The sequence below is a fragment of the Sciurus vulgaris genome (genome assembly GCF_902686455.1).
Source record: "Sciurus vulgaris genome assembly, chromosome: 4".
In the NCBI taxonomy this organism is placed as follows: Eukaryota; Metazoa; Chordata; class Mammalia; order Rodentia; family Sciuridae; genus Sciurus; species Sciurus vulgaris.
In genome coordinates this window covers 56,856,746-56,883,548 of record NC_136464.1, presented here as the reverse complement: position 1 = coordinate 56,883,548, position 26,803 = coordinate 56,856,746, and the positions used below count along the sequence as shown (strand labels likewise).

The following is a 26,803-nucleotide window of genomic DNA, read 5'->3' as shown; positions in this document are numbered from 1 at the left end:
ACACCCTCTTCTAACTCCACCTCAGGCTGCCAAGCGTTCAGGTACTGCATGTGCAGTTGGGGCCACAGGCAGGCGTCTGCCCTTTTTGGACCACCTCAGATGTTCCATGCTGGTACCGTGAGGGGCAGATGGGAGCAGCCAGGCCCTTCCCCGGGTAAGCCCTGGTGAGCCACCCGCCCATTCCGCAGCGGTAGGCGCCCAGACCTGGGGGCCCCACTGCTGGGACCCGACTCAGATGGCAGGCCCGAGTCGCTGGGCTGCACCTCCACCAAGACCCTCCTGCGCAGGAGCCAGCCAGGCCGCTCCGAGTAGGTCCCTTGGTGGCTGCCCCACTGCAGCGGGCAGAGGCGGGCACGGAAGGCGGCCTGGAAGCCGCGGCGGAAGTTCTCGTTGAAGTAGCCGTAGATGATGGGGTTGGCGCTGCTGTTGAAGAAGGCCAGCCAGTGCGCGAAGGGGAAGGCGTAGACCGACAGCAGGTGCAGCTGTGGCTCGCTGAGCTGCCCGTAGTCGATCAGCAGCAGCAGCGCCCAGAGCGGCAGCCAGGACAGCGTGAAGAACAGCGCCACCATGACCAGCATGTGCACCACCCGGGCCTTGCGCCGCGCCGCGCGCCCGCCCTCGGCCGCCCCTTCCCGGTTGTCGCTGGCCGGGCCCGAGGCCTTGCAGAGCTTGCGGGCGATGCGGGCGTACATGACCACGATGAGCGCCAGCGGCGCCAGGTAGATGTGTGCGAAGAGCACCGCCGTGTAGACCTTGCGCATGCCCTTCTCGGGCCAGGCCTCCCAGCACGAGTAGAGCGGGTAGGAGCGGTTGCGGGCGTCCACCATGAAGTGGTGCTCCTCGCGCGTGACGGTCAGCGTGACGGCCGAGGGACACATGATGAGCAACGCCAGGGCCCAGATGACCGCGATGGTCACCAGCGCCTTCCGCAGGGTCAGCTTCTCGCGGAAAGGATGCACGATGCAGCGGAACCTGCGGCGGGAGTGGGGGAAGAGAGGCTGGGATCCGGGAAGGTCCCCCGGCCCAGGGAGGAGGGCGAACCTCCTTAATGGCTGGTGGGACGTAGGCACTTGACATTCCCCCATGGCACCCAGGGCAGCTCAGAGGACAGCTCAGACATTAATTAGGTGAGTTTGCAAGCAAATTGGCTTCTCACCTGGGAAGGAGGTTTTCCAAGACAAGATTTACTAAGAGAGGGGAGGAGGGGACCTCGGCCTGGGAACGATGAATCCTGCCCCTGCATTCTGGGTAAACTGATCGATTAGCTGGCAGTCCGCGGAGCGATCAGTCTGAGGCGCGCGTCCTGCCCTGGAGAAGGCTGATTGCGGGTACCAACAAATACAATTTTTAGCAGTTATGGGTTTCCCAGAAAACCCTGGGAGGTCAGATGTGGAGCCTATGTGGCAGACTGTCCCTCTATCATCTCAGCCAGTGTCCCTTCATCACTGCCTCCACCACACGAGGACAAGTCTGTACCATTTACTTCCTCATTAGAATCTTTCAACAGCAATTGTTATTATAGCCTTAATTTACAGATCAGGAAACTGAACTCAGAGGGGTCAAGTAACTGGGCTTAGGGTCACACAGCCAGCAAGTAGCAGGGACCCCCTTTGAACCCAAATTTGTCCTGCTTCACTGGGCCACATAACCAGTAGCTGTAGGCCCTTGTTATGAGTTAGAAGTTCCTGAAGCATTTAAAAGGTATGCACCCACCCACCCACACAAAACTCTGCCTATTTCTCTAGTCAAAGATCCCCAGGTAATTAGTCTGGGAAGCTGGGAAGGGTTTTAGCTAGCCAGCTAGTTTGCTTGCTTGGTTGGTTTTATTTTGCTTTTAGGCTGTGGTTGATTTCAGTTATAGCCAAGTTTGAGAACTGCTGCTGGAGGTGCTGTGCCCCCTGTAGTGTGGTTCAAAGGCCATTGTCCTACTATACTGAGGACAGGTGCCTTACCTTTTATCTCAGTACTTCTAGAGTGTGTTTAGATAAATGCATGGAATTACCTGTGGGGCCAATTACTGAAAAAAAAAAAAAATCTTTCCAGACCTCAGTTTCTTTATCTGCAAAATGGGGCCAATGGTATGACCTACTCTGGAGGGCTGCTACAAAGACGAAGTGAGATCACCACCCTCTGGAGACATTCTGAATGCTTACTAGTGAGACAAAGGAGGGGCGCCTGCTTTCCAGGAAGTCTTCCCTCATTTGCTGATGTCAGAAAACAGACACCTGAGGTATGTCCAGCTTGCTTGTTTCATAGAGGGGGAACCTGGTCTAGACAGGGGAAGAGACTTTCTCAGAAGGTCACTGGCTCCTTAGGGACAGAGCCTGAGCTTGAACACAGGTATGAAGCTGTTTCCAGCCAAGTGCCCTTTCCATTTCACTACCTGTGTCCTGTCCTCCTGCCTATCCCCTGTCCCGGCCTCACAACACCTTTCCCCTCTCCCTCGGCCTGACTCAACCTGCATGACCTTGACACCTCACCCCCCACCCCCGCCTGGCTTCTCAGCATCACACTCAAGAACTGTCCAGAGAACAAAGGATACTTCAAGCATATACTTAAGAGGTGGAGGAGAATCCTGGGGTAGTCCAGGAAGGCTTCCTGGAGGAGGTAGCACTTGAAGAATACTGCAAACACCACTGGGAGACATTGCACATGCTTATTTCACCCAACAACGATAAGAACATAAAGGCTGGTGGAGGAGAGGGACTTCCCACACTCACCCAGCTAGTTAGTGGCTTTGTGGAAAGAGGAACCAGCTCCAACACCCCACCTACCTACTTCTTTTTTAAACTTTGGATTGAATCCAGGGGTGTCTGACCACTGAGCCACTTTTTACTTTTTATTTTGATACGGGGTCTCACTAAGTTGCTTAGGGCCTTACTAAGTTGCTAAGACTGGCCTCAACCTTGTAATCCTCCTGCCTCAGCCTCCTGAGCCGCTGGGATTACAGGTGTTCACCACCTTGCCCAGCCCAGCAGCCTATTCACTAGGTTATAAAAAGTAGGTTTGATGGGGGCAGAGATGGAGAGAAGATGAGATCACTAGATTCTAGAAAGGGCAGGACTGAGTATTAGTATTGAAGAGAGGACAAAAGAGGAGTGTGAGGGTGTGCCGAAGAAATAATGTTCACAGCTGACCTTTGGACTTTGAACCAGGAACTGGGCCTAAGCTTTTCAGGCAGAAGTTGTCTGATAAAGGCGGTTACCATTTTATAGATGAGACCACAGAGGCTCAGATTAGCTGAGTGACTCACCCTACATCTCACAGCAAGGCACCGATGAGTGAAAAACCATCTCCCGCTCATCCACCTGCCCACTATTCCTTGGGGAAAGTACCCACAGGAGCCCTTGTGGCACTGCAGATGCTGAGCGGGAGGACGCCTGCAGCGGAATAGGGAAGACTTAGGGCTCCGAGCCGTTCAAAGCCTCCCTGACCCTGGGCTCCATGCCACGCCTCTGGCCACATTCACAGAGCCATGCTATTCAGAGAATCTGATGGAATCTGAGGCTGAAAGACCAGAAGTGGTGAAGATGGGTTGGGGCTGGGGATGGAGCAAGACCTGGATTGCCAGGGACCGGCAAGCAGGCGGTGGTTGGAGTGAGGGGGCGGGGAGAGCCCCAGCCACACTGAGCCCACCCCAGGAGCTGGCTCCCTTAGCTCGGGCCCCCCCGCTTCAGACCAAGGGCAGGCAGGGTTCCCAACGCGCCTCACAGACCCAGAACTGCTCAGGAGGCGCCTCCTCAGGAGCTCTCTCCAAGCCTTCCAGAAGGGGCTGGTGGCATCCTCGGCAGGTAGCCAGGTCTGGAGGGCAAGCAGCCCTCCAACCCTCCTCTTCAGAGCCCAGGATCCAGACCCGCTACCGCAAGTGGCCGCTGCCTTCCCGTGGGCCAGCACTGCAGGCAGAGGCACCTCTCCTCGCCAGCCCCCTTCGCCAGGGTCGACTCTCACCTCTCCACGGCGATGGCCACCAGCGTGAACACGGAAGCCGCCACAGACATGCCCTGCACCAGGCCGCTCATCTTGCATGTGGCATTGTCGAAGGGCCATCCTGTAATGACAGAGGCCCCCAGGGGGCCAGGAGTCTGAGCCTCAGACCAGGAGTCTGAGGCTCTGGCCATCTCAGGCAGGACCCACTGACACTTGGATCTTTCCTCCTTGTCCTGCTGGAGGTCATCTGGCCTCCGCTTGCCCACTTCCGGGACTGAGGAACCAGGCAGCCCATAGCAACATGCAGAGTTCCGACGGTTAGAGAGATAGCCTTTGTGAGGGCCAGTGATTTCTCTCCACGAGCCCTGTCTGGCTTTCTGCTCCCATGGTCTTGCCCCAGGTTCTAGGCCATTCCTCCCTCATAACAATCCCATTGTCACCCCCTATTTACAGACAGAAAAATTGAGCAAGAGATTACTTACAGTCTCTCTGGCCCTAAGTCACTATGGATTAGTGGCAAGAATCAGGCTTGGGTTGGGACTGGGGTAGTTGAGATAACTGGGAGAGATGCTTCTCTGAGTTTCTCTCTTTGTATGGTTCTGGCTTTTCTGGCAGATATTTCACATATTCGAAACATAAATAATTAAAACCTATCAGGATATTGTGCAGCAGGGGGACCCAAAGTAGAATACAAGCAATAACAAATAAACGTAATTGCCTTACAAATGACTAATTATTAACCACACTGAAGAGGGTAAGGAAGAAAGACGTGAACCTAAGGGACTTTGCAAATCAGTATTTTGACCGTTGACTATAAGACTAAAGATGAAATGAACTGAATACAAATTTCCATACTCATTAATAAATTAATGAAATTCCAGACCAAAAAAAGGTAAGTTGGATCTAATTATAGGAAAAAGGGGAAACCTAAGTCACTGAAACTAACACACACACACACATTAGTTTGGGTAAATGGGGCTAGATTTGTCACTGTCTGAGAAGAAAGTTGACTTCTGTGTTCTTCAACCTGCTTCCATGATTTTTGCCATGATAAGGAAAGGGGGAAAAGTTTTAAAATGATCTTATAATATTAGATTGGAATCAGAAATATCACTATGAACCTAAGGATTTTTTTAAAAATATAGATGATAATGATATAGAAATAAAGAGCTGGGTGCAGTGGCACATGCTTATAATCCCAGTGACCCTGGCGGCTGAGGCAGGAGGATCACAAATTCAAGGTCAGCCTCAGCAATTTTGTGAGACCCTATCCCAAAATAAAAAATAAAAAGGACTGTCAATGTAGCTTACTGGTAAAATGCCCCTGGGTCTACCCAAAATTGTGTGTGTGCGTGTGTGTGTGTGTGTGTGTGTGTGTGTGTGTGTGTACATGCACTCCGTTAGTATACATGTATTTCCTAGCTCTGTCCCTTGAGAGGGCCTAGAAGCAGTGACACCCCAGAAGCAATAAGCACTCCTGCATCCCACATCTTGGTCTCTAAATACTACTTTCAATCAAAGGAAAAAGGGCTCCTTGGGGAAAGGTTTAATTCCAGGGCTGATGCAAGGGAAATACCAGAAGACCCTGGAACATTCTGTGGTGGCATAAAGTAAGGAAATATGCAAAAAAATCATGGCAGCAGGTTGAAGGACACAGAAGTCAACTGAAAATGACTTCCAATAGCTAAAAATGGCACAATTTAAGCAACGAAATACATAAAGGTAGCATTGAATTAAAACCCTAAATGGAATTTCCAATTAGTAAATGTAGAAGGCGTATTCTAAGTAGAAAATCATTGCCAAGGAAACATGACAGCAATAATGTTGCCAGCAGGTACCATCAAGGCTTGCTAAAATCAGTGGATAAATGTATCATGAGAAATAGACTTTGCATAGTCTCAAAGTATCTCTCTATAAGACTAATTATTCAGGGAAAAAATAATTACTTTACAGTTGAAAAACCCAAGAGATGCCACATTAACCAAATAATCAAAGAAAACACCAACACTAATAAACATGTGCCTTCTCAGCATGTTTTCTGAGACATTCTTGCCAAAAGTGCATAAACTGGATCTAATTATGGGAAAATATCAGGCCAACCCAAATTGCACAACATTCTGCAAATTAACTGATCAGGCCAGGCACAGTGGTGCATGCACATAATCTAGGCAACCGGGAGGCTGAGGCAGGAAGATTGCAAGTTCAAGGACAAACTCAGCAATTTAGTGAGGTCCCTAAGCAATTTGGTTAGACACTGTCTCAAAAGAAAAAGAAAAGAAAAAGGCCAGGGATGTAGCTTAGTGGTGGAGTGCCCCTGAATTCAATCCCCAGGACCACACAAACACACACACACACACACACACACACACACACACACACACACACACACATACAAAGCCTTATCAGTACTCTTCCAGTAGGTCAAGGTTATGCCAACAAAGGCCAAGGACCTTCAACAAGTTGGAGGAAACTAGGAACACAAATGCAATGTGCAATACCAGGGTGGATCCTGGGCTAGAAATGTGGTGCTGATTATCATCCTGAGTAGCACAACATCATAAAGACCAAAATCCCGAAAATCAGATTTATGAAAAATCAAAATCCACGTTGAAATCCTGAAAAACCAAAAATTGAAAAACCACAATTGCAAGCCAAGAAAAGGCTCTAGAAGAGAGGTGGAAAACAGAATTCTGGGGAAGGGGTGAGAGTATTGTCAGCTGTCTGCAGGATACTTGTGTCGTGTCGGGCACATGGGTACCCAGACACCAGGTCAAGCATTATTTCGGGTATGTCTGTGAGTGTGTTTTCAGAGGACATGGGTGTGAGTCCAGGAGGACTAGATGGGGAAGATCTACCATGTAGGAAATGAATACAAATGTATTCTCCAAGGCCAGCCTTGTCCTCAAAACAAACAAACAAACAGAAAACAAAACAAAAACAAAAACAAAAAACCAAGCAGCTATTCATTGTGATGAAAGATTTCAAAATACAGTAATATAATTAATAATCATGAAGGTCAGTCAGCTTTTAGGAACTACCTCCATCCCATAATCTGTAATTGCCCACAATCTATCTCTGATTACACTTTTTCATGTTGATAATGATGATGATGATGATGATGATGATGATGATGATGCTGATGATGATGATTTGCAGTATTGGGGACTAAACCCAGGGGCGCTCTAGCACTCTACATCTCCAGACCTTTTTATTTTATTATTATTTTTTAAAATATTTTTTTAGATGTTGATGGATCTTTATTCATTTATTTATATGTGGTGCTGAGAATCAAACCCAGTGCCTCACACATGCTAGGCAAGCGCTCTACCACCGAGCCACAACCCCAGCCCCCTTTTTTATTTTTTATTTTAAGGTCAGGTCTCTATAAATTGCCTGGGCTGGCCTCCAACTTGAGATTCTCCTGCCTCAGCTGCCTGAGTCTCTGGGATTAATAAGCATGCACCACCACACCCAACTATATTGAATTTCTTTTTCTTTTCTTTTTTTTCTTAAAATTTCTCCCATTGTTTAACATTGTCAGCATTATTCTTTACAATTCACTGTGCTGTGTATTTCTTCTCATCATTTGCAATTCTGGAGGTATACATGGTATAAAGACTTAGAGAGTTCTGCTTTGTCTTGAACATTTTTTGCAAATTTGACTCCAAAAAGGTATACTACATTAGCTTTGTGTCTAAGCATCGCCTGTGTACATAAAAACTTTGCAATATCCTCAATAGAGGATGAGCTGTCCTGTCTGTATATCTGCATTTGTGAAAGATAAAATTTCTCAAGATCTCTTTGGATAGCTGCACGCGTGCTGGTGACCCATCATGGTTTTGGATCAATCTGGTCAAAATACTTAGGTCAACCGTCATGGTATTTCAAATGATTGCATTTATAAAACTGGGTGCACATAATTACCAATCTTAGTGATATGTTTATACATTTCTCCTTTTGATTAATTTCTTTATGAATATGATTCATCTGCTCAAAACTATTCACCCTTGTGACTGCCATTAGTATATCTTAGTTTTCTGTGGTTATTATTATTGCCATTTTATTGTGTAAAGTGTCCTTTGAAGTGGTCCGTCATGTTTTTAGGTGTATCTCCAATAAATTTGCCTTTAAAAATGTAGACAAAATGTCTATTAAAGAAAATTTTAAATTAATTTTCCCAGAATCAGATTTTCCAGATTTTGATCTTGGTGAATTTCGAACTTTAGTAATTTTGATTTTGGGGGATTCCAACATTCAGGATTATGGGTTCAGGATTATGGCTCAAACCCCTATAAAAGGACATTTGTGGGGAAACTAGTGAAATTCAAGTAAAGTGTACAGATTAGTTAATAATATATCAGTGCTTACTTCCTAGTTTTGATCATTTTATTATGGCTATTTAGGATATTATATATTATATATATTCAGGATATTATATATCCTAAATAAAAGGTGGGTGAAGGACACATGGGAACTCTCTGTGCTAATTTTGCAAATTTTCTTTTTAAGACTAAAGTTATCTCAAAATAAAAGTAAAACAGACGGGCACAGTGGCGCATGCCTGTAATCCTGTGATGGGCTGACAGATCTGGCTCCATGAGAATGTTCTAGGCCAGACTCTAAGGGAAATGACTAAACAGACTCCATTTTGCTCTGAGACTCCATGTTATGTAGGAAATAAGCTTCTCCCATGGGAACACCCTGCCTCTGTACCCACCCTCAGTTACTTAGTGTGACATGTTTAGCAATACAAAATGACGATCCTTATGTAATGAAAAATTGCTCTTTTGATCTCTATTGCTCTTAACCAATGTACCATGTAAACTGTAATTGTGTGGATGTTAGTAACCATTCTTTAGTTTGTACCTAGGTAAGGGTCATTCTGACCCACTTCCCCCTCTGTTGTTGATCTCATAATGTTAGTTTGTAATTTCAAATCATAGCAACAGACACTTATGATTGATGTGATTTTTGGTATAAGAACCCCTACAACCCTGTAGTTGGGGCTGTTCTCCCAGTAGCCATTTTTTGGGGCATTGTGTGAGACAATCATCCGGCTGGCTTAATAAAGACTCTCAAATTTGGACTTCTCAGTGGTGATCGGTTGTTCTTAAGTTGTGCCCTATAACAATCCCAGGAGCTCAGAAGGCTGAGGCAGGAGGATCACAAGTTCAAAGACAGCCTCAGCAAAAGCAAGGTGCCAAGCAACTCAGTGAGACCCTGTCTCTAAATAAAATACAGAATAGGCCTGAGGATGTGGCTCAGTGGATAAGCCCCTCTGGGATCAATCCCTGGTACCAAAAATAATAAATAAATAAATAAATAAATAAATAAATAAATAAATAAAATTAAAATAAAAGAAAAACAAAACAAAAGCCCACTAAAATCAAAAGCTTATGTACTGTATGATTCTATTTATATGACATCCTTGCAAAGGCCAAACTGTATTTACTGTCCCTACAGAAAACTGCTGGCTCCAGGGGATGGGGGAGTGAGTATCCAAAGGAATACCGGGAGCTTCTTGGGCTGATGAAATTTTTCTGTATCTTGATTGTGATGGTAACGACGTGACTGTTTTCATCAAAACTTGTGGAACTCTCACCCAAAGGGTGGATTATGTCGTATGTTAAATTATATCTTAAAAATAATTTAAATGTAAATACATTTTCTAAGAATGTATAAAAATAAAGACAAGTTAAATATAATAGAATGCTATCCCAGGGATCAGAGAAGGGCAGTGTAGTGGCACAGGAATAATGAAGGGAACAAATAAATATAAACAAGGGACTTCACAACACTGATGAACCAATGTCGGCCCTCTGCACAGGAAGGATGGAAGGGGGAAAGGAAGGAAGGAAGGAAGGAAGGGAGGGAGGGAGGGAGGAAGGAAGGGAGGGAGAAAAGGGAGGGAGGGAGGGAGGGAGGAAGGAAGGGAGGAAAGAAGGGAGGGAGGGAGGGAGGGAGGAAAGGAAGGAAGGAAGGAAGGGAGGGAGGGAGGAAGGAAAGGAGGGAGAAAAGAAGGGAGGGAGGAAGGGAGGGAGGAAGGGAGGGAGGGAGGCCAGAGGGACGGAGGAGAGGGAAGGAAAAACTGAAGTTTATTTTAATTGCAGAAGAGTCTATTTAGAAAACAACCTAACTACCATAAAAAATCAAGTTGTACTACAGCCATACCATACAAGTCCTTAGCAGTGTAAAAAACAATGAGAAACTCTTAATTTATTAAGATGAAATATTCACATGTTAAATCACGTGTTTAATGCGTCTTATTACCACATTACATTGATTACAGTGAGGGAGGAAGGGAGGGAGGAAGGAAAGGAGGGAGAAAAGAAGGGAGGGAGGGAGGGAGAAAAGAAGGGAGGGAGGGAGGGAGGAAGGGAGGGAGGGAGGGAGGGAGGGAGGAAGGGAGGGAGGAAGGAAAGGAGGGAGAAAAGAAGGGAGGGAGGGAGGGAGGGAGGAAGGGAGGGAGGGAGGGAGGAAAGGAGGGAGGCTGGTGTTGAACTTGTGATCCTCCTACCTCAGCCTCCAGAGTACAGGCGTGCGCTAACATGCCCAGCTTCATTTCTTTTATATACTCGTAGTTACATAAAATATTTTTGGAAAGAGATACAAGAAACTGGCAACTTCCTCCCAAGAGAGGGGTTAGAGCGGCGAGAGAATGGGGGTGGAAGGGAGAGTTTTCGCTGGTAGCTTCTGACTATTGAACTGTGGGAATGTTTGGCTTATTCTAGCAATTTATTTAATTTAGGTGTGTGAAAAGGACTGGCAGACACCAGCTTGACCAACTGGTAGCCTTGCTACGTCGCTGTTGACCTGGGTGTGTGTTTAAGGCGCCTATGTTGCGCACACATGGGCGCGTGAGCGCATGTGTGAATTTGTGGGTGTCAGAGGCAGGTTATGTTCAGCATCCCTGAAGGAATCTGGGGCTCAGCTGTGAGTAAAGGTTCCACTAGGCAGAACCAGGACTCTGCCCTGGTTCCACTTCCTGGGACTTAGAAGCCACAGAAACTCAAGCTGCGGCTCCTTTTTGCTGTCACTCCAAGCGGGGGTGGGGGGGGGGTGGGGGGGTGGATCTATCTGAAACCTGAGCTCTTGGGAGCGCCAAGCTCCTGGGAGCGCCGAGCTCCTGCATCTGCAGGCTCAGAACTGCAGGGGTCGCCACAGCTCTAGAAAGCAATCCCTCCCCACCTGGAGTCCCCAGGAACCCATTCTAAAACAAGACAAGCCAATCGCAAGAGCGAGCACGTGTGGGTGGGGCCTTTCAGACACCTGCAAGACTGCACAGGCAAGAATTTCGAGGTCAGATGGTCAAGTTCTGCTTCAATACCTTCTACAAATCCCTGCGAAGTGCTTGGCCAGTCCCTAGACATTCCCAGCAACAGGGAGTTCATTACCTATGGGACAGGACCGGCTTCTGGGGAGAACCACTCAGATAAGAATTTTAGGTCCTTCTTAGAGGAAACCTGCTCCCCCACCATTTCTTCCCACTAGTTCCACTTCCGCCCCCAGGAAAGTGGAACTTTGCATGGGGGCGTGAGGAGGTGGGCCGTGACACTTATTAACTGTGTAAGGACAAACCAGTCACTTAACCATTCGGGGCATGCTTCCCCATCCATAAAATGTGGATAATCATAAAGCACGCTTCGTTGAATTGCTGTGGGGATTAATTAAGATAATGCAGGAAGCATATGTAACATAATGCCTGGCACAAAGAAAATGATTAATTCATTGTATCAATTATTTCTAGGCTAATCCCTCAGCCACAAACCATCTTGAGAATTTGAGACAATGGCATCTTAGACAAGAGGCCAGGCCAGCAGTGATCTGTCTTCCACGTTTTTGTTTCAGGCTGCAGGGCAGAAGTGGGGGACGGGACACTCCTGCTGCCCCTTGCCCTCACTTACCGGTGATGAGGTTGTCCACAAGGGTGGTGGGCATGCAGAAGATGCCCACCAGCAGGTCGCTAACGGCCAGGTTGAGGATGAACACATTGGTGACGGTGCGCATGTGCCTGTTCTTGAGCACAGTGAAGCAGACCAGGGCGTTGCCCACCATGCAGAGGAGGAAGATGAGCACGTAGGCCACGATGAACATGGCCGCCACCAGCGAGGAGTGCTGGTAGTAGGAGGAGAAGGTCAGGTTTGCAGCCGGGGTGACCTCAGCTTCACTCCCATTCTGACTTGGGGGCCAGCTGCCATTGGGAGGTTGGGAGGGCTCCCCTAGGACCAAAGGAGCAGATGAGTCAGGCTAAAGAGAGGAACCCCACTTTATGGATGAGCAGTTGCCTGTGTGCCATGCCCTGGACATGCCCCAGGGCCCTGATCACATGCTCAACACCGATGGCAGCTCAATGCACTGATCCACGGCTTCCAACACACCGTTGCTCAAACCCTGATCTCAACTGTCTTGCCCAAGACTTATTCCTCACTCTCGGTTCTTCTCCATCAACCTCCTCCCCACCCCTATGGAGGCTCCACTCTTCTGGGTCTTGCTCGGTGACTCAGAAGGACTCTAACTTCTAAGGATTGCATCACCAGGTTCCCTTGACCTCTGGCTTCTGGAGGAGTTGGGCCAGTAGCAAGTGCTGAAGTAGATGGAAGGGCAGGAGGAGAGGGAGGTCCAGGTATTAGTCTCCTGACTCCCTCCTGCTGGCCCCAATCCTGCCAGCAACTGTTTTTGGTTTGTGTTGTTTCCCCTATGAGTACAGCTCAGTCCTGTTGGCTGACTCCTTGATGTAGTCTGCATGTTTCTTCCCAAAGTCCATGTGTTGGAATCTAAATCCCCCACATCATATGTTAGTGGCCGTTGGAGGTAATTAGGATTAGATGAATTCACAGATGGGGCCCCCCAATAGAATTCATGGCTATACACGAAGAGGAAGAGAGACCTGAGCTAGTAAACTTGCTCTATCTTACCATATAATGCCCTCACCCTGTTATGATGCAGCAAGGACTTACCAGATGCTGGTCCTATGTTCTTGGACTTCCCAGCCTCCTGACCCATGAGCTAAAAAATCTCTATTCTTTTATTCATTACTTTATCTTGGGTATTTTGTTATAGCAACAGAAAATGGATTTAGACATTCTCTTCTGTGGCTTTCACACTTGCCAGGCTACAGTGGCACTGTTCCCTCTCCTTGTACCAACAGGCATGTAGGTGGGAAGAGCATCTTGTGTTGCCAGTCCCACAGTGATACACAGCAGAGGTGGTCCTGCTGTGTTTCTGACTGCGGACCAGGCTTGAGCATGTGTCTCCCCAGCCGTGTTTTGAAGGGAGCAGCTCAGTGTCCAACCCCAGATCTTCTGGGAAGTCATTAGCTGTGGTGACTCATGATGTTGTCTCACAAACTCTCTTCCTGCCTTCCTCTGGGACTGAATGTGGCCCAGTCCAGGGGATGGAGAGTCTCTGAGGAGTCTTTTCCTGTCACACCCAGAGCTCAGCCACTGGCCGGGAGGCCACTGGAGGTTTGGGATCTGGGAGCTAGAGATACCTGGGCGAGCAGGGACAATGAGCTGGCACCATCAAGGCTACAGGGACCAGAGGGGGTTACAGGGGACCCTCTGTGGGGGTGGATGTAGAGAAGTCAGAAAGTTCCATTGCATGGTGAGAGGAGATAACACTGCCCTGGTGAGGCCTTTTAGGATTTCCAAGAGCACTGAAACATCTTTATTATAGAAAATATCAAACATGTACAAGAGAAACTATTGTAGTGAACATACACTAGAATATAAAGTTCAATGAGCCATTATAAGAGAGAATAGTGTAAAGAACTCCCATGTGCACATCATCTACTTTCAGCCATGATCAAAGAGAACCTTGTTTTATCTATAGTGCCACTCTTTGGGGATGATTTTGAAGTACCTACCAGACATCATTCCTTTTCATCCACAAACATTTCAGTTTCTGAAAAACAAGGCCCCTAAAAAAAATTCTTTGAAAGCCATGATCATACCATTATCAAAACTCACAAAATTAACAATCACATTATGATATTATCAAATATCTAGTGTCCAACATTCAAAATTCCCTGATTGATTCATAATCTTTTAAATAGTGTGAGTGAGGGTCCAAACAAGATTTCTGTTTCTATTATCTACTATTATGTGGAAAGCCACCCCCACATTTAGTGGTATGGCTCCTTGGCTTGGCATCTGGGGTCGGGGGGGGTTCTTCTGCAGGTCTCTCTTGGGGTCTCTCCCGCAAGCTGCAGCCATCGGATAGCTTAACTGGGGCTGGAGGGTCCAGGATGACCTTCCTCCCGGGGTTGGCAGTTAGTGCTGGCTATGGGCTGGGGAGTCTCAGTCCTCCACATGGCCTCTCATCCTCTAAGAGGTTAGATTAGGCTTCTTCAGAGAAGGGCGCTCTCAGGAGTCCAGGAAAGCAAGCAAAGAAGCTATAGGCTGGAATTTTCATCACTTGTGCCATATTCTATTCGTCAAAGCAAATTTCAAGGGCAGCCCAAATTCAAGCCAGTAGAGAAACAATTTCCTCCCTCTTGACAGGAATAAAGCAACATTACACTGTGAAAGGGTTTAGATCTGAAAGGGTGATTCATTAAGGTTCATCATTATAAAATCTGCCACTGTCCTCATGTTGTACTTGGTTGATATCCTCCTAAGTCTCTTTCCCCCCTCTCTTTTCCCTTCTGCAATTTATTGGTCATAAAGATTAGATCTGTAGAGTTTCTTGCAGACTGGCTTTTGCTGATGGTTCCCTACTGATGACATTTTGCACGCTCTGCTCTTTGCACCTGTATTTTCTGTAATCAGGAGTTAGAGTTAGAGGCTTGAACGGATTATGTCTGTTGGTCTCCCATTTGGTGATGCTAAGCTTGATCAGTGGGTTCAGGTGATGTCACCTTAATCCTCCATTGTCAAATTCCCCATCAGCATTTCACTTAATATTTTCAGCAGTCACTAATAAGCATCACCTATATCCCTAATTGCATTTTAAATATGACCTGCACTCTTCACCATGGCCTCCAACACGTGCGTGGGCTGATCCCTATTGACATCTCAGGTGTGGCCACACTCCCTTTTGCCCATTTGCTCTGCCCCTTGACCTCTAGGCTCCAGCACACTCTTGCTTTTTCTAACCTCAGGGCCTTTGTTCTTCTTCTCCTTTCGTTTTCAGCTTAAATATTGTATTCCCAGAGAAGTCCCACCTGATTAGTTTACTTAAAGCAGGTGCCCCACTATTAACTCTTGCAGTATTTTATGTTCTTCAATATATTTTTGTTTTGTTTTCAGGATTATCATCTTTTTGCCCATACATAAAAGTCAGCTCCTGGAGAACAGAGACTTCCCTGTTTTGGTGGCAGTGTTCCTGGTATTTTTGTGAGTGCTCCACCATAGTCAAGAGTTCAATAAACAATCGGCAATAATGGAAGGAATAAATATTTATAGGAAGCAGCAAGGAAAGAAAGGGTGGAGCTGACATCAAGTGACAGAGTCCTGCCTAAAGCAGGCAATGCTGCATTGGAAGGCCTTCTCCAGGACCCTCCAGAAAGAACCCCAGGAGAGGTCTTTTGGGACCCTTCCTAGACAGCTCCCCCTACTGGGCCTCAAAATCAACCCTGAATGAGTCCCCATGACTAGGCAAAATCTGTGGGTGTGGACAGGTAGAGGAAATTGCCAGAACCTTTGAGTCTAGACTCCAGCCTGTCTGCTTCCCTCCACAGCTTCCCTTGGTTCTCAAGTGAGCTCATCTGTCCCTGGGAAGTGTCTGGGAGCAATCCTAGCCATCTCTAGTGCCTTAGCTGAGCTTGGACATCTGTCTCTAGACTTAACCCAGCTTCCAGCACTGCACGTCGATCCTTTCTCAAGGAGGAAGGTCTTCCTGTTCTGGCAAGACCCTGGCTGCCTCCGCCTCACTTGAGCTCCATGCCAGAGGCTCATTAACACCCTGGATTTGTCCTTTCTGGGATCTGACAGGTGCCCTGTGGTTACATCCTGTGAAATTTTCATCCGCTGAACCCAATTAAGCCTTTCCCTACAGGCGGGGCTTCCTGGAGCCTCAGGATGTTAGGATGGTTGTCTCCAGGGCACTCTGATGATCTTAAGCGATCAGGCTCTGGACCACTGAAGGCTGGGTCTGGGGAGTCAGGTCACAGGGGTTCTCAAAGTGCGGTCCCCCAACCAGCAGCATCAGTACCACCTGGGACTTGTTAGAAACAGAAATTCTTGGTTTCATTCTTCACCTAGGGAAAGAGAAACCCAGAGGGCTGGGGCTTAGTTATCTGTGTGGGTGGGAAGAGTGCTTGCCTACTATGCACAAGTTCCCTCACTACAAAAGAAAAAAAAAAAAAGTAATTTTTAAAAAGCATCCTCCAGGTGATTCAGATGCATGCATCAGCTTTGAGAACCACAGAACTGAAGGACTTGGACCAACACCACTGGCAGTGAATCCTACACACATCGGGGAATTGCAGTCCTCCTTCCTGCCTCCTCACCTCTGGGGGAACTGTCTCATCTTTAAAATAGAAATACAAACATTTTCTGGCTCTGACCTAGGGTAGGTTGCGCCACCTCTCTGGAAACCAAATTCTTCAGGTTAAAATGAAGTTAACTCTGATCAAAGGGGTAACAGAGCATGGAACCCACCAGGCACCCACTGTAGATCAGACTAGCAACAGAGTCCTGAGAGTGTCCCATGACACTGGATGTGAGTGTAGTATTTTTATAATACTTTGTTTGGGTTTCCTTACAAACCTGAAGGATGTGAGAGAAAGCAACTCCCAAATAAAGGAGCTTAGTCCAGAACCAGCCTGGGTGTGTGTGTCCCTGAGCTCACAGTCCTCAAACTCAGAACATCGTCATTGCTGCCACCTGCTGGTTAGTACTGGTAACTCACAGAAGCTCAGCTACAGACCGGACTTCACCCATTCACCACCTTTTGAGAGCCGGCAGCTGAACCCTGGCACTGGACCCCCCTGAAGAACGCCACAGTAGGGGCTGCCAAGGGCACAAAGCACAAAATAGGACACCTGGATAATAACTGTATGAAACAAAAAGTTCATTGGTAATGTAGGGAATGTCATTTAGAAAAGAACATCAGGGTAACCTTTTCATCAATCCGATTGGCAAAGATGAAAATCGCTCAGGGAGGGCTGGAGCGCGGCCATGCACTGCAGGCGGGGGACACCAGCCAGCTGAGCCTCCACCGCAGAGGCATATCTCTCCAGGGCCTCAGCAAGGGAACTGCTCCCAGACCTGGTCATTCCGTGACTAGAGGTTTATCCCACGGAGGTCTAGAGACACCAGGGAAAATGTTGATAAGTCCTTGTTCCATGTAAAAGTGTGTGTGTGGACTGCAGGTGAATTTTTTTAAATTAAGAGTGTTTGTTCGGAGGGGTGTTTCAAGTGATTTTTAGTTTCCTTTTCCCTAACTTGCATTTGAATTATCTAATCAGAAAGAAACTGATATGTGGGAGAAAACATTAAGTCAGTGGTTCTCAGTCCTGATTCCTATCATAATCACCTGGAATTTCACAATGATATTCCTTCCCTGCCCCACACCCACTGTGAATGAATCAGAATTTCTTGGAGTGGTGTTTAGGCATTGGTATTTTTAAAAAATTCTCCCCTGGTGATATCCATATACAATCAGATATGAAAACCATTGAATTATATGGTCTCTCCCCCTCAACAAGGCCTAAAGTTTAGGGAGGGTTTAACATCTTGGAGGTCACCAAACTCTCTGATATCAATGCCTTTTAATTCATGTCACAGAGCCTTTCCCTTGATACACTGTGAAATGGTCCCTGTCCAGAGGACAGCATTGAATCCTCTCCCAAAAAGAGGACTCAGTGTCTGACGCGCACTTTCAGGCAGCAGCGAGCATTGAGATTTGGCTCACTGTATCCATTGCTGTTTTTCCTAGCATTGTGACTTTTCCCTTGGGAAGCCAGTCCTCTTTGCATGCAGCTCTTGTCAGTCAGGAGTTTGTACCTCATCTTGGCTAAAGGATGTCCAGTTGGAACTCTTTTGCTTTGAATTTTTTTTGGAGGTGGGTACCTGGGGTTGAACCCAGGGGCGCTTAACCACTGAGCCACATCCCCAGCCCTTTTAAAAATTTTATTTAGAGACAGGGTCTCACTAAGTTACTTAGGGCCTCACTACGTTGCCCAGGCTGGCATTGAACTTGCAATCCCTCTGCCTTAGTCTCCTGAACTGCTGGGATTACAGGTGTGTACCACTGTGCCTGGCCCTCTTTTGCTTTGAATTTGAATCTGGGTCCTAGTAACCCAACTTTCCCTCTCACTGGATGACCTACCTGACCCCTTCCAATAGATTCCCGTTGTTACTGAAATTAACCAGCCCCAATTTCTGTTGTTTGTAACCCCAGTGTCTTGGCTAATACAAAGTGATACAAGTCAATCATCTTTGGACCTCCAGAGAAGCTGCAGAGTTCCGGTTCAGAATCCAAAAGATGGTGGAAGAGTCAGGAATGGTGCCACATACCTGTAATCCCAGCAGCTCGGGAGGCTGAGGCAGGAGGATTGCAAGTTCAAAGTCAGTCTCAGCAACTTAGTGAGACCCTGTCTCTAAATAAAATATAGAAAAGGACTGGGGATGTGGCTTAGTGGTTAAGCACCTGTGGGTTCAATCCCCAGTACCAAAAAAAGATGGTGGAAGAGGTAGGATGAGGCAGAAATCATGTCATAGACTCATAAGGCTTCTGCTCCCCATCTCTTAATAGGTCATGTGGTCTTCCATGGAGACAGGGCTGCTGCAGAAGGAAAGGATGCTGACCTGGGAATCAGAAAGCATGGCCTTGAGAGCTGGCCTAATGATTGCACTCACTGGTTGTAAGAGGGCCTGGGAGGCTAGGAATTCTGTTTGAAGGAAGAGCTTGGGAATCTGTCTTAAAGCTGCTTTTGTACAGTTTTGACAAAGAGGTTTTAGTCCGGGGCTCTGGGGTTGATGATGGGGCCTCTAACCCCTGTGCTCCTATGTGAACTGGGTAGATCCATTTCATCCCTGTGTCCTCCTTAGCTCTCAAGTGTAGACGGCCTGCACTTCTCGTCTCTTCCCCTTGCGTAGGCTTATCACCAGGCTCAGAGGGACATCAGAGTGAACTATAAAAGGCCTCACAGACCCTGGGGCTGTTTCTTGACTGCAATAACTATATGCCAGGCAGCCAGGGGCCGACTGAGGGGCCTTGGTGATATGTCAGTTCATCTGGGTTTGTTCCCAAGGTAGCAAGTCTGGGCTGGGTCTGGGCTGGGCCTGCGTTGGGGCTGCTCAGGAGAGTGAAAGGCACATGCGCAGGTGGATGCATAAGGAAGGATGCCTCTTGAGGCCCACACCCTCCCCACGCCCTGCAGAGCCTAGATGCTCACCCTCAGCAGCGTGGATGTTGCAAGCCTGCTCCCATATTGGTGAGTCAGAGCAAGTGGGGCTTCCAAGAATCATCTGGGTCAGCAAAGGTCAAAGATTATTGAGGGTCAATTTGCTGGGGTAGCTTATAGAAGCCCCAAACAAGCCTGTGTGTCTGTGTGTGTGTGTGTGTGTGTGTGTTGCACACCCACATGCACTTTCCCTGTTGCCCATTAAAACCTATATTCAGAAAAGGTTCTGATTCAAGTCATTTACCTCTCAGTGAAAAGTGAATTGTTGTTACCATATATTAAGCTTCTACTCTCGGTCCATTTAAAGGAATTCTGAACTATAGGAAGTGGGGGATAGAAGAGACTTAAGGGGCCAGCACTACACGCCTTTAATCCCAGTCACTCAGGAGGCTGAGGCAGGAGGATCACAAGTTTGAGGCCACCCTCATCAACTCAGTGAGATCCTGTCTCAGAATAAAAAATAAAAGGGGATGGGGATATAGCTCAGTGGTAAAGCACCTCTGGGTTCAGTCCCCAGTAAAAAAAAAAGGAGATGGAGGAGGAGGGGGAGGGGGAGGGGGAGGAGGAGGAGGGGGAGGGGTAAGGGACAGAAAAGGAGATGAAGGACAAAGAATTATCCTCTCTCACGCTCTTAGTAAAGCCAAACATACCCGCAGAGCACTCTTTCTGTAGTGCTGGTCACATTTTACTTCAGGTCTGAGATCTGAACTCGGGGCCTTGTGCATGCCAGGCAAGAGTGCTGCCACTGAGCCAGATCCCCAACCTTGACATTGCACTTTTTACTTCAGCTAGGCCGAGAGGGTTTTTTCTTTCCACTAAGTTAGACAGGCCTTAAGGGCAGAAGTCATGCTTCATTCAGCACACAGTTCTACCCACTGTCTGACAGATGGCCTAGAACACAGAGATGATCAATCAATGTTGATGATCACCATAGGCTCCAAAGGCTATGAAGTTTCCTCCAAGAACTGCTTTAGCTGTATCACATAGGCTCTGCTACATATATTGTTTTCATTACTATTGAAATACATTTTATATGGCATCAAGCTATCTCTGACAAGGACAGGAGAAATATTTTCATTTCACAGGAAAATCAAATCTCAAAGAAAAAAAAAAACTTGTCAGAATGCAGGGTGTGCAGCCCTTGGTTTTACTTGACTCCAGGTTTCAGGGTCATCAAATAAGCTCTGGATTTGCCATCTTCTACCATTTTCACATTCTCTCTTAGTGCCATTAGTCACCTATAAAGACCTCCAGTGCCCACTAGCAGCAACAAGGGAAACTTGATTTGGAGAGGACTTTGTCTCCCTGAGCATCCTGCTACAAATACAAAGGTAATGCCATGAATACCGTAAGTATCATTTAAAATTTTGCCTGCAGAAGAAGGAATACAGTGGCCAGAGGCAGAACTGAAGCCACTCTGGGCCTCTTTGAAGAATAATCAAAGAGGACACCTAACCCCTTTGAGATCCATTCTTCCTCCACAAGTTCTTCCCAACAGCATCACTGCCCCAAATCCAGCATCTCTGTCCCAAGTTACTTATGTTCTCTCTCTCCCCATCCTTAGTGGGATCTTGTTTAGGAAAGACTTTGATAAATTTATTCGCATGCATGGGGAAATGACTCACAACAGCTCACAGGGCTGTGTATCTTATGGCCATTTGCATTTCAAAAGGAGTCAAAACTTAAATCAGAAAATGCAAAGCTCTTGGTGCAATTTCAGTTATTAATGAAAGAGCAGCAAAAGGTTCTTGAGAAGGAGACGGAATTTCTTTCTCTTACATTTGTATCTTAAGCAGAACTGGTGGAAATGAGCCACATTTTAATTCCATTAATTGCGCTTCAGTTTCCTCATGTATAAAATCAGGATTGAGGAGCTGTTTACGCAGGTCTGGTTATAAGTGCCTGGAATCTTTTTGGTAGAATGAGCCACACATTGATTCAATGATTGAGCTGAAATACTCTGTATCTCCTCAACTCACTGCTTAAAGCAGGACATTGTCATCCCATAGCCCGCGGCCCCGGTGAGAACCCAAACTACACATACCTGGCCTCTGCTTTCCCAGCAGCAGATGATGCCCCTCCCATTCCCCCTCCCAGCCAGACGGGAAGGTGCAGGTCTTCAGGACAGAGCTGCAAGCCTGGACTCTTTGGAGGCAGCAGTCCTGCAGTGTCCCCAGAATCTGGGTCATTTGAGCAGAAAGAATCAGCAGAGCAACTACAGATCAAGCCAGAGCAAGCTGTACCTGCTGGGCTTCCATTTTATCATCTTCTAAATAGGGACAATGCTGTCTCCTTGCTTGCCTCCCAGGCTGGATAGTCAGCACTATCCAGGGTGATAAGGTGCTTTGTGGAAAAGGGGAGGGCACAGTAACTCTAGCAGCAGCATTTCCAAGAGTCGTGGAAAAGCAGATCTCACCTGGACTCCAAGCTGCTACTGTGTGCAGTGCTGGAGGGAGACCAGCTGGCTTCTCCTCCAGGGTCCTCTTCCCGTGCATGGTCTGCCTCCCTATAGGTGTGGTTGCCTGGGGCCAGTATGGCTGTACATCCTCCCAGCCTCTGGGCCTCTCTCAGTCACAGAGCTCCCAGGTTGAGTAGGCAGCTGTGGGGGCTACCAAGTGCCCCTAGGAAGCCACTATATTGGGGTCAGGATGGGATGGGACTGGGGAGTGGATCCGATTTGCTGTCCTGCTGACTTATCCCACAGCATACACCATAGTCAGGGACCCGCAGAGAAGGTGGAGGCGGTGGCTCTCTACCTGGCCCCAGCTACTCTGTAGGGGCCTCAGCAGACTGCAGTGTCTGTCTCCAAGGTTTGGGAGAAGGCTTCTGGGCCTTCAGACATCCATCCAGGCCACGCTTCTAGTACAGCCACTGAGGAATTTCTCCTCTGCCCCCTAGTCAGTAATCAGACCTCTTTCACCCTGGATAATGAGAATTGGTGAGAAGACAGATTCTAGGCCAGCTCCAAGTGATGGAAAGTTCTTCCTGGTGTTGAGTTGAATTGTCTTACTGCACCCCCCTTCCTGGTTCAGCTCCCTGGAGCTACACAGAACAGCAGAGAGCCCCTGTCCCCAGCACCATTCCCCACAGCCTACCTTCCCACCCCAATATCCCAGGGTCTCAAGGCCTATCTTGTCATCCATCCTATTTTTTTTGGGGGGGGGGGGGCTTGGTACTGAGGATTGAACCCAGGGGTGCTTAACCTCTGAGCCACGTCCCCAGCCCTTTTTTATATTTTATTTAGAGACAGGTCTCACTGGGTTGCTTAGGGCCTCACTAAGTGGCTTTGAGCTCGTGATCCTCCTGCCTCAGCCTCTGGAGCCCATCATCAACCCATTTTGATCCCTTTCCTTAGTAATTTTTCTCAAGAGCACAAGCCAGATATCCCTCATGGTAAATGTATGCCTTTGGCTTTGGGGATCTACGTGCAGGACTCAATGTTTTCATGTACATTTTGTACATTTACAGTTCATTTTCTTGCTCTCAATTCAGCATTCCAATATACCGTGACAACCTTACATCTTGAATCCGTTGCCCTGTGGGAGCTGCATCTCCCAGCTGCAGATTTGATAAAACATGCCTCTTATTTTTCCTCTAAGGGACCCAGAGACTGCTACCAACCCTTTAATGAAACCCCTATCGTCAGTCCTCCAGGGTCCCTGTCACGGTTCTCTCAGTTCACGGGTTTTCATGACGGATCTCTGCAGTGTCCTGTTGGATTGCTGCAGTTCATCTCTTTACCTCTCAGAACACAGTCTGAAAGAGAAAACTTGGCAGGTTTAGTCTAATTTGTTCTTAGAGAGCACTTACATAGGCTACTAATGGAGCACTATATGATTTTCTTTCCTTTTGAAAGAAGTTGTTTTCTTTTTCTTTAGTGCTGGGCATTGAACTCAGGTCTCAGGCATGCTAGGCAAGTGCTCTACCACTGAGTTACATTCCCAGCTCTGAAAATGTTGGGTTTTGTTTCCTTTTTTATTTAAAATGATGTGCTTGTTATAAAACAGTACTGAGCACAATAAAAGAGAGAGTAAACATTCCTGAAGCCTCACATCCAGAGGTAAGCTGTGTGGCTGCTGCGTTCCTGATAGTTGGTGCCACATCCTCTTGGCCCCAAGATTTCAGCTGGGGTGGACACTTCCTTGCTCTGCCAATGCCCCATTAAGCCTGCACTCAGGGGTCTCTGCTTTATTTTTCTAAAGCCACAAATAGCAATGACCCAGCACTCTAGGAGCTGGGTGATCCTCAACTGACCGAGAGGGACTAACAGCAGGAAACATCCCATTTCACGTAGGGTAAATTGCCAGTGCATTTTGTATTTTTCTCAGAAAGTCCCTGAGCAAGATGGAGCCCCCAGCTGCCACAGCTAAAATTAGGTCATGAATGCACCCATTTCTTTCTTTCCTTCCTTTATTTTATTTTATTTTATTTTTCTGTACTTGGGATTGAACCCAGGGCTTCACGTGCACTTCAAGTGCTCATCTGCTGGGCCGTGTCCTGGCCCTAATCACCAGTCTCCTGCTTTTTTCCTTTGCTTTCTCACTCTCCCCACTCCCTCACTTCTGCTTCCCCACATGAACCCCCTATATCCAAGTTCTTTTCTTAGGGTATTTTTAAAATAACTTTATTTTATATATTGTTATTTTAATTATTTTTTAGTTATAGATGGACACAATACCTTTATTTTGTTTATTTATTTTTTATGTGGTGCTGAGGATCAAACCCAGTGTCTCACATGTGCTAGGCAAGTGCTGCACCACTAAGCTACAACCCCAGCCCCCCAAATTTATTTTTTTTAATGTGGAACCCAGTGCCTCACTTGTGCTAGGCAAGCCGTCTGCCACTGAGCTCTAGCCTCAGCCCAAGGGGGTTTTTAGAAGCAGGAGAGTCCACATGCAGATGTTAGTGACTAGCTCTATAAAATCTTCCCTCCAATATAAGTTATTCTCTCCAATAATAAACCTATGTAATCTTGCATAAAGGGGATTGTACATGTGTTCTAAAACCTACTTCTTTATGACTCATATTATATGTACATCATATGACATAATCTGATCCCAGTAGACAGTGAACATATTTCCATGCCAATAAATAAAAATCCAAAGCACAGTCTTTAATGTAGGCTGTTGTAGATGTGCGTCCTCTTTTATTGAATTTACAGACATTTAGTTGGTTTCCAATTTTGCACTGTGGGGAACATTCTCAGGCACACGTACTTGCAAGTGTGCAGGGTGGCTCCCTTTGAAAAAATTCTGAGATGCACAATTGCTTTATTGTCTCCTAAGTGTTCACTCTGTGTCCAATCCTTTTCTCTGGAAATTTAATAGAGGTCAATATTAATGGTAGTGGTTTAGAGGTTTTTAAAAAAATATTATCTTTCCCTTTGTTTTGGAAATCAGGACATCTGCCCATCCTCAGTTTTCGGGCACTTCTTCATACTCTGTAATTTCCTCTAAGGCAAAGATTACATCGGCAAACATCTATGGCTGTCAGGGATGCCACGTGTCTGGGTTTTGAGGGGTGAACTCATTGTAGGTGACTCAGGGCCTTCTTCCCATCAGCCATCGATCTTAGGTTCCAATTTTTCCTTATGCTCTTCATTTCCCAATGTGAAGAAAAAAATGGCCCAAGCTCTGCTCTGCCTGCCCTTTAGCCCCTAGCCCTGAGCAGATTCCTTCTTGTCCTTGCTTAGACTTCCAAAGCTCCTTGCTCTGTCCTTGCCAATTTTCCCCGGATTCTATTCACTGGGGGCTTCAGCACTTTGCTGACATTATTCTTACAGACTGTCAGTCTTCCCAATCCATCTTGGGCCACGTCTCTTCATTGCATCTATGGGGTGCACTTTTCAAATCCTAGCTCATTGGAAACCTACAAGTATAGCCTCACAGGATCTTTTATAAAACCCTCTTCTCACTCTTGACAGCAGCATTTCCAATTACTTATTGGAATGTCACAATTTTATTCCTCTTGCAGAGCTTCTCTTACTGGCATGAAATTGTACAACACATCTTGTCTTATTTTACCCTCACAGCTCCCCTGTGAAGCCAGCTGAATGTAAGTTCCTCCATGCAACAGATGGCTAACTAGTGGCACAGAAAGGTTTATGCACCATCTCAGACTCCCTGCGAGCCAGTGAACCAGTGCTCAGTCCTCCAGTTTCTTAACCTAAATGCAGTTCCCATGTCTATATGGGCTTAGGGAGAGGTCTGGACTCCCACCTGGTAAGTCGGAGTCAGCTGCCTGTTGACTTGGGCCACTATCCCTTAAAGTCCTGGAGATTAGGTCCTTCCCCCAGGGAGAGAAATTCTCTCTGCATGGAGGCGATCTCTTCTAGAATGCCATCTCTCCCACTACCCCCACCCCTGCAAGCAGACAAAGTTGGTGACAATTCCCTAAAGCTAATTGCCAAGCTGTCCTCACCTGGTCTCAAATGAACCTTTGCTCAGGCATGGGTGATGGCATGTGTGCATGTGCATGCGTGCGTGTGTGTGCATACACACACACAAACATACACACACACCAAACACAGAGATACCCCAATCTCTCTTTCTCTCACACATGCACACACATCATGGACACGAGGCACCCCCATATCTTTCTCTTTCCCTATCTCTGTCACACACAGTGTCACAGTGTCTGGTTCTGAACAGCCATAGGTGATGAGCTCCCCCACTCCCTTGCCCCCCCACTCCTGAGTCAGTACCCCACCCCACCTTCGCCCCCAGCCCCGGGGTCACTCACCCTCCATGCTGCCCACTCCTGCCTGCTCCGGGACAGTCTCTGATTGGAGCGAGGCAGCCGGCAGGGGCAGGGGGTCTCTGCAGGAACTCGGTTGTCCAGCCCTGTGCGCTGCCTCTGCGCCCGCGCGGGTCGAGTCTGGTCCAAGGCGGGTAGAGGCGGGCAGGGGGCGCTCGCAGGCTCCGGGTCTCGAGCCCTGGGGCCGGGGCTGAGGCTCCCGCTCAGCACTGCTGCCCGCCGGACTCTGCCGCCTGCCGCCCCACGCCTCCGGGGCCAGACGCAAGTGGGGCTGGGGTGGCGGGGCGGGGGTTCGCGCGGCGCCGTCGCCATGGCACCCGGCACACCTGTGCCGGCCGAGCGAGGGCGCCCCGGCCCGCTTCCCCCATGGAACGCTCACCGCAGGGACAAGCACCGCTCCAAAGTACCGGACACTGCCTGCTGCAGGCCCAGACAGCCGGGGCCCAGTAACTCCCTCATCCCAGTCCCACACGTCCCCGCCTCGCTCCACTCTTCGTCCTTGCCCCTTTCCAGCCTGGCCCCAGCCACCTACTCTTTTGTCCAGGATCCTAGGTCCTCCTGAGAAGGTGATGGACGAGAGGTTAATGTGGATACACAAGAGGACCTCAGGGGGGAGGTGGCAGAGCCCCATCAACTCTGAGTTCTCCCAGGACAAAGGGGACAAGATGTCCGGAGAGGACCCATAGCTTTGGAATTAAGCAGCCCAAGCTGTAAGACCCCTGGGCAAGTGTCTTACCTGCACCCGAGTCTCAGTTTCTGCATTTTTAA

General features: G+C 47.6%; 1 protein-coding gene across 1 annotated transcript; it reads right to left on the bottom strand.

The window, feature by feature from the left end:
• NPFFR1 (neuropeptide FF receptor 1) lies at positions 1–26,291 on the bottom strand. Its single transcript, XM_079137334.1, has 4 exons — positions 26,021–26,291; positions 11,832–12,146; positions 3,949–4,048; positions 1–972 (listed from the first exon to the last, which is right to left on the bottom strand). The coding sequence occupies exons 1-4, from the start codon at positions 26,025–26,027 to the stop codon at positions 96–98; spliced, it is 1,299 nt and encodes a 432-aa protein (XP_078993460.1). The 5' UTR covers positions 26,028–26,291; the 3' UTR covers positions 1–95.
• Between the last annotated feature and the right edge of the window lie 512 nt (positions 26,292–26,803).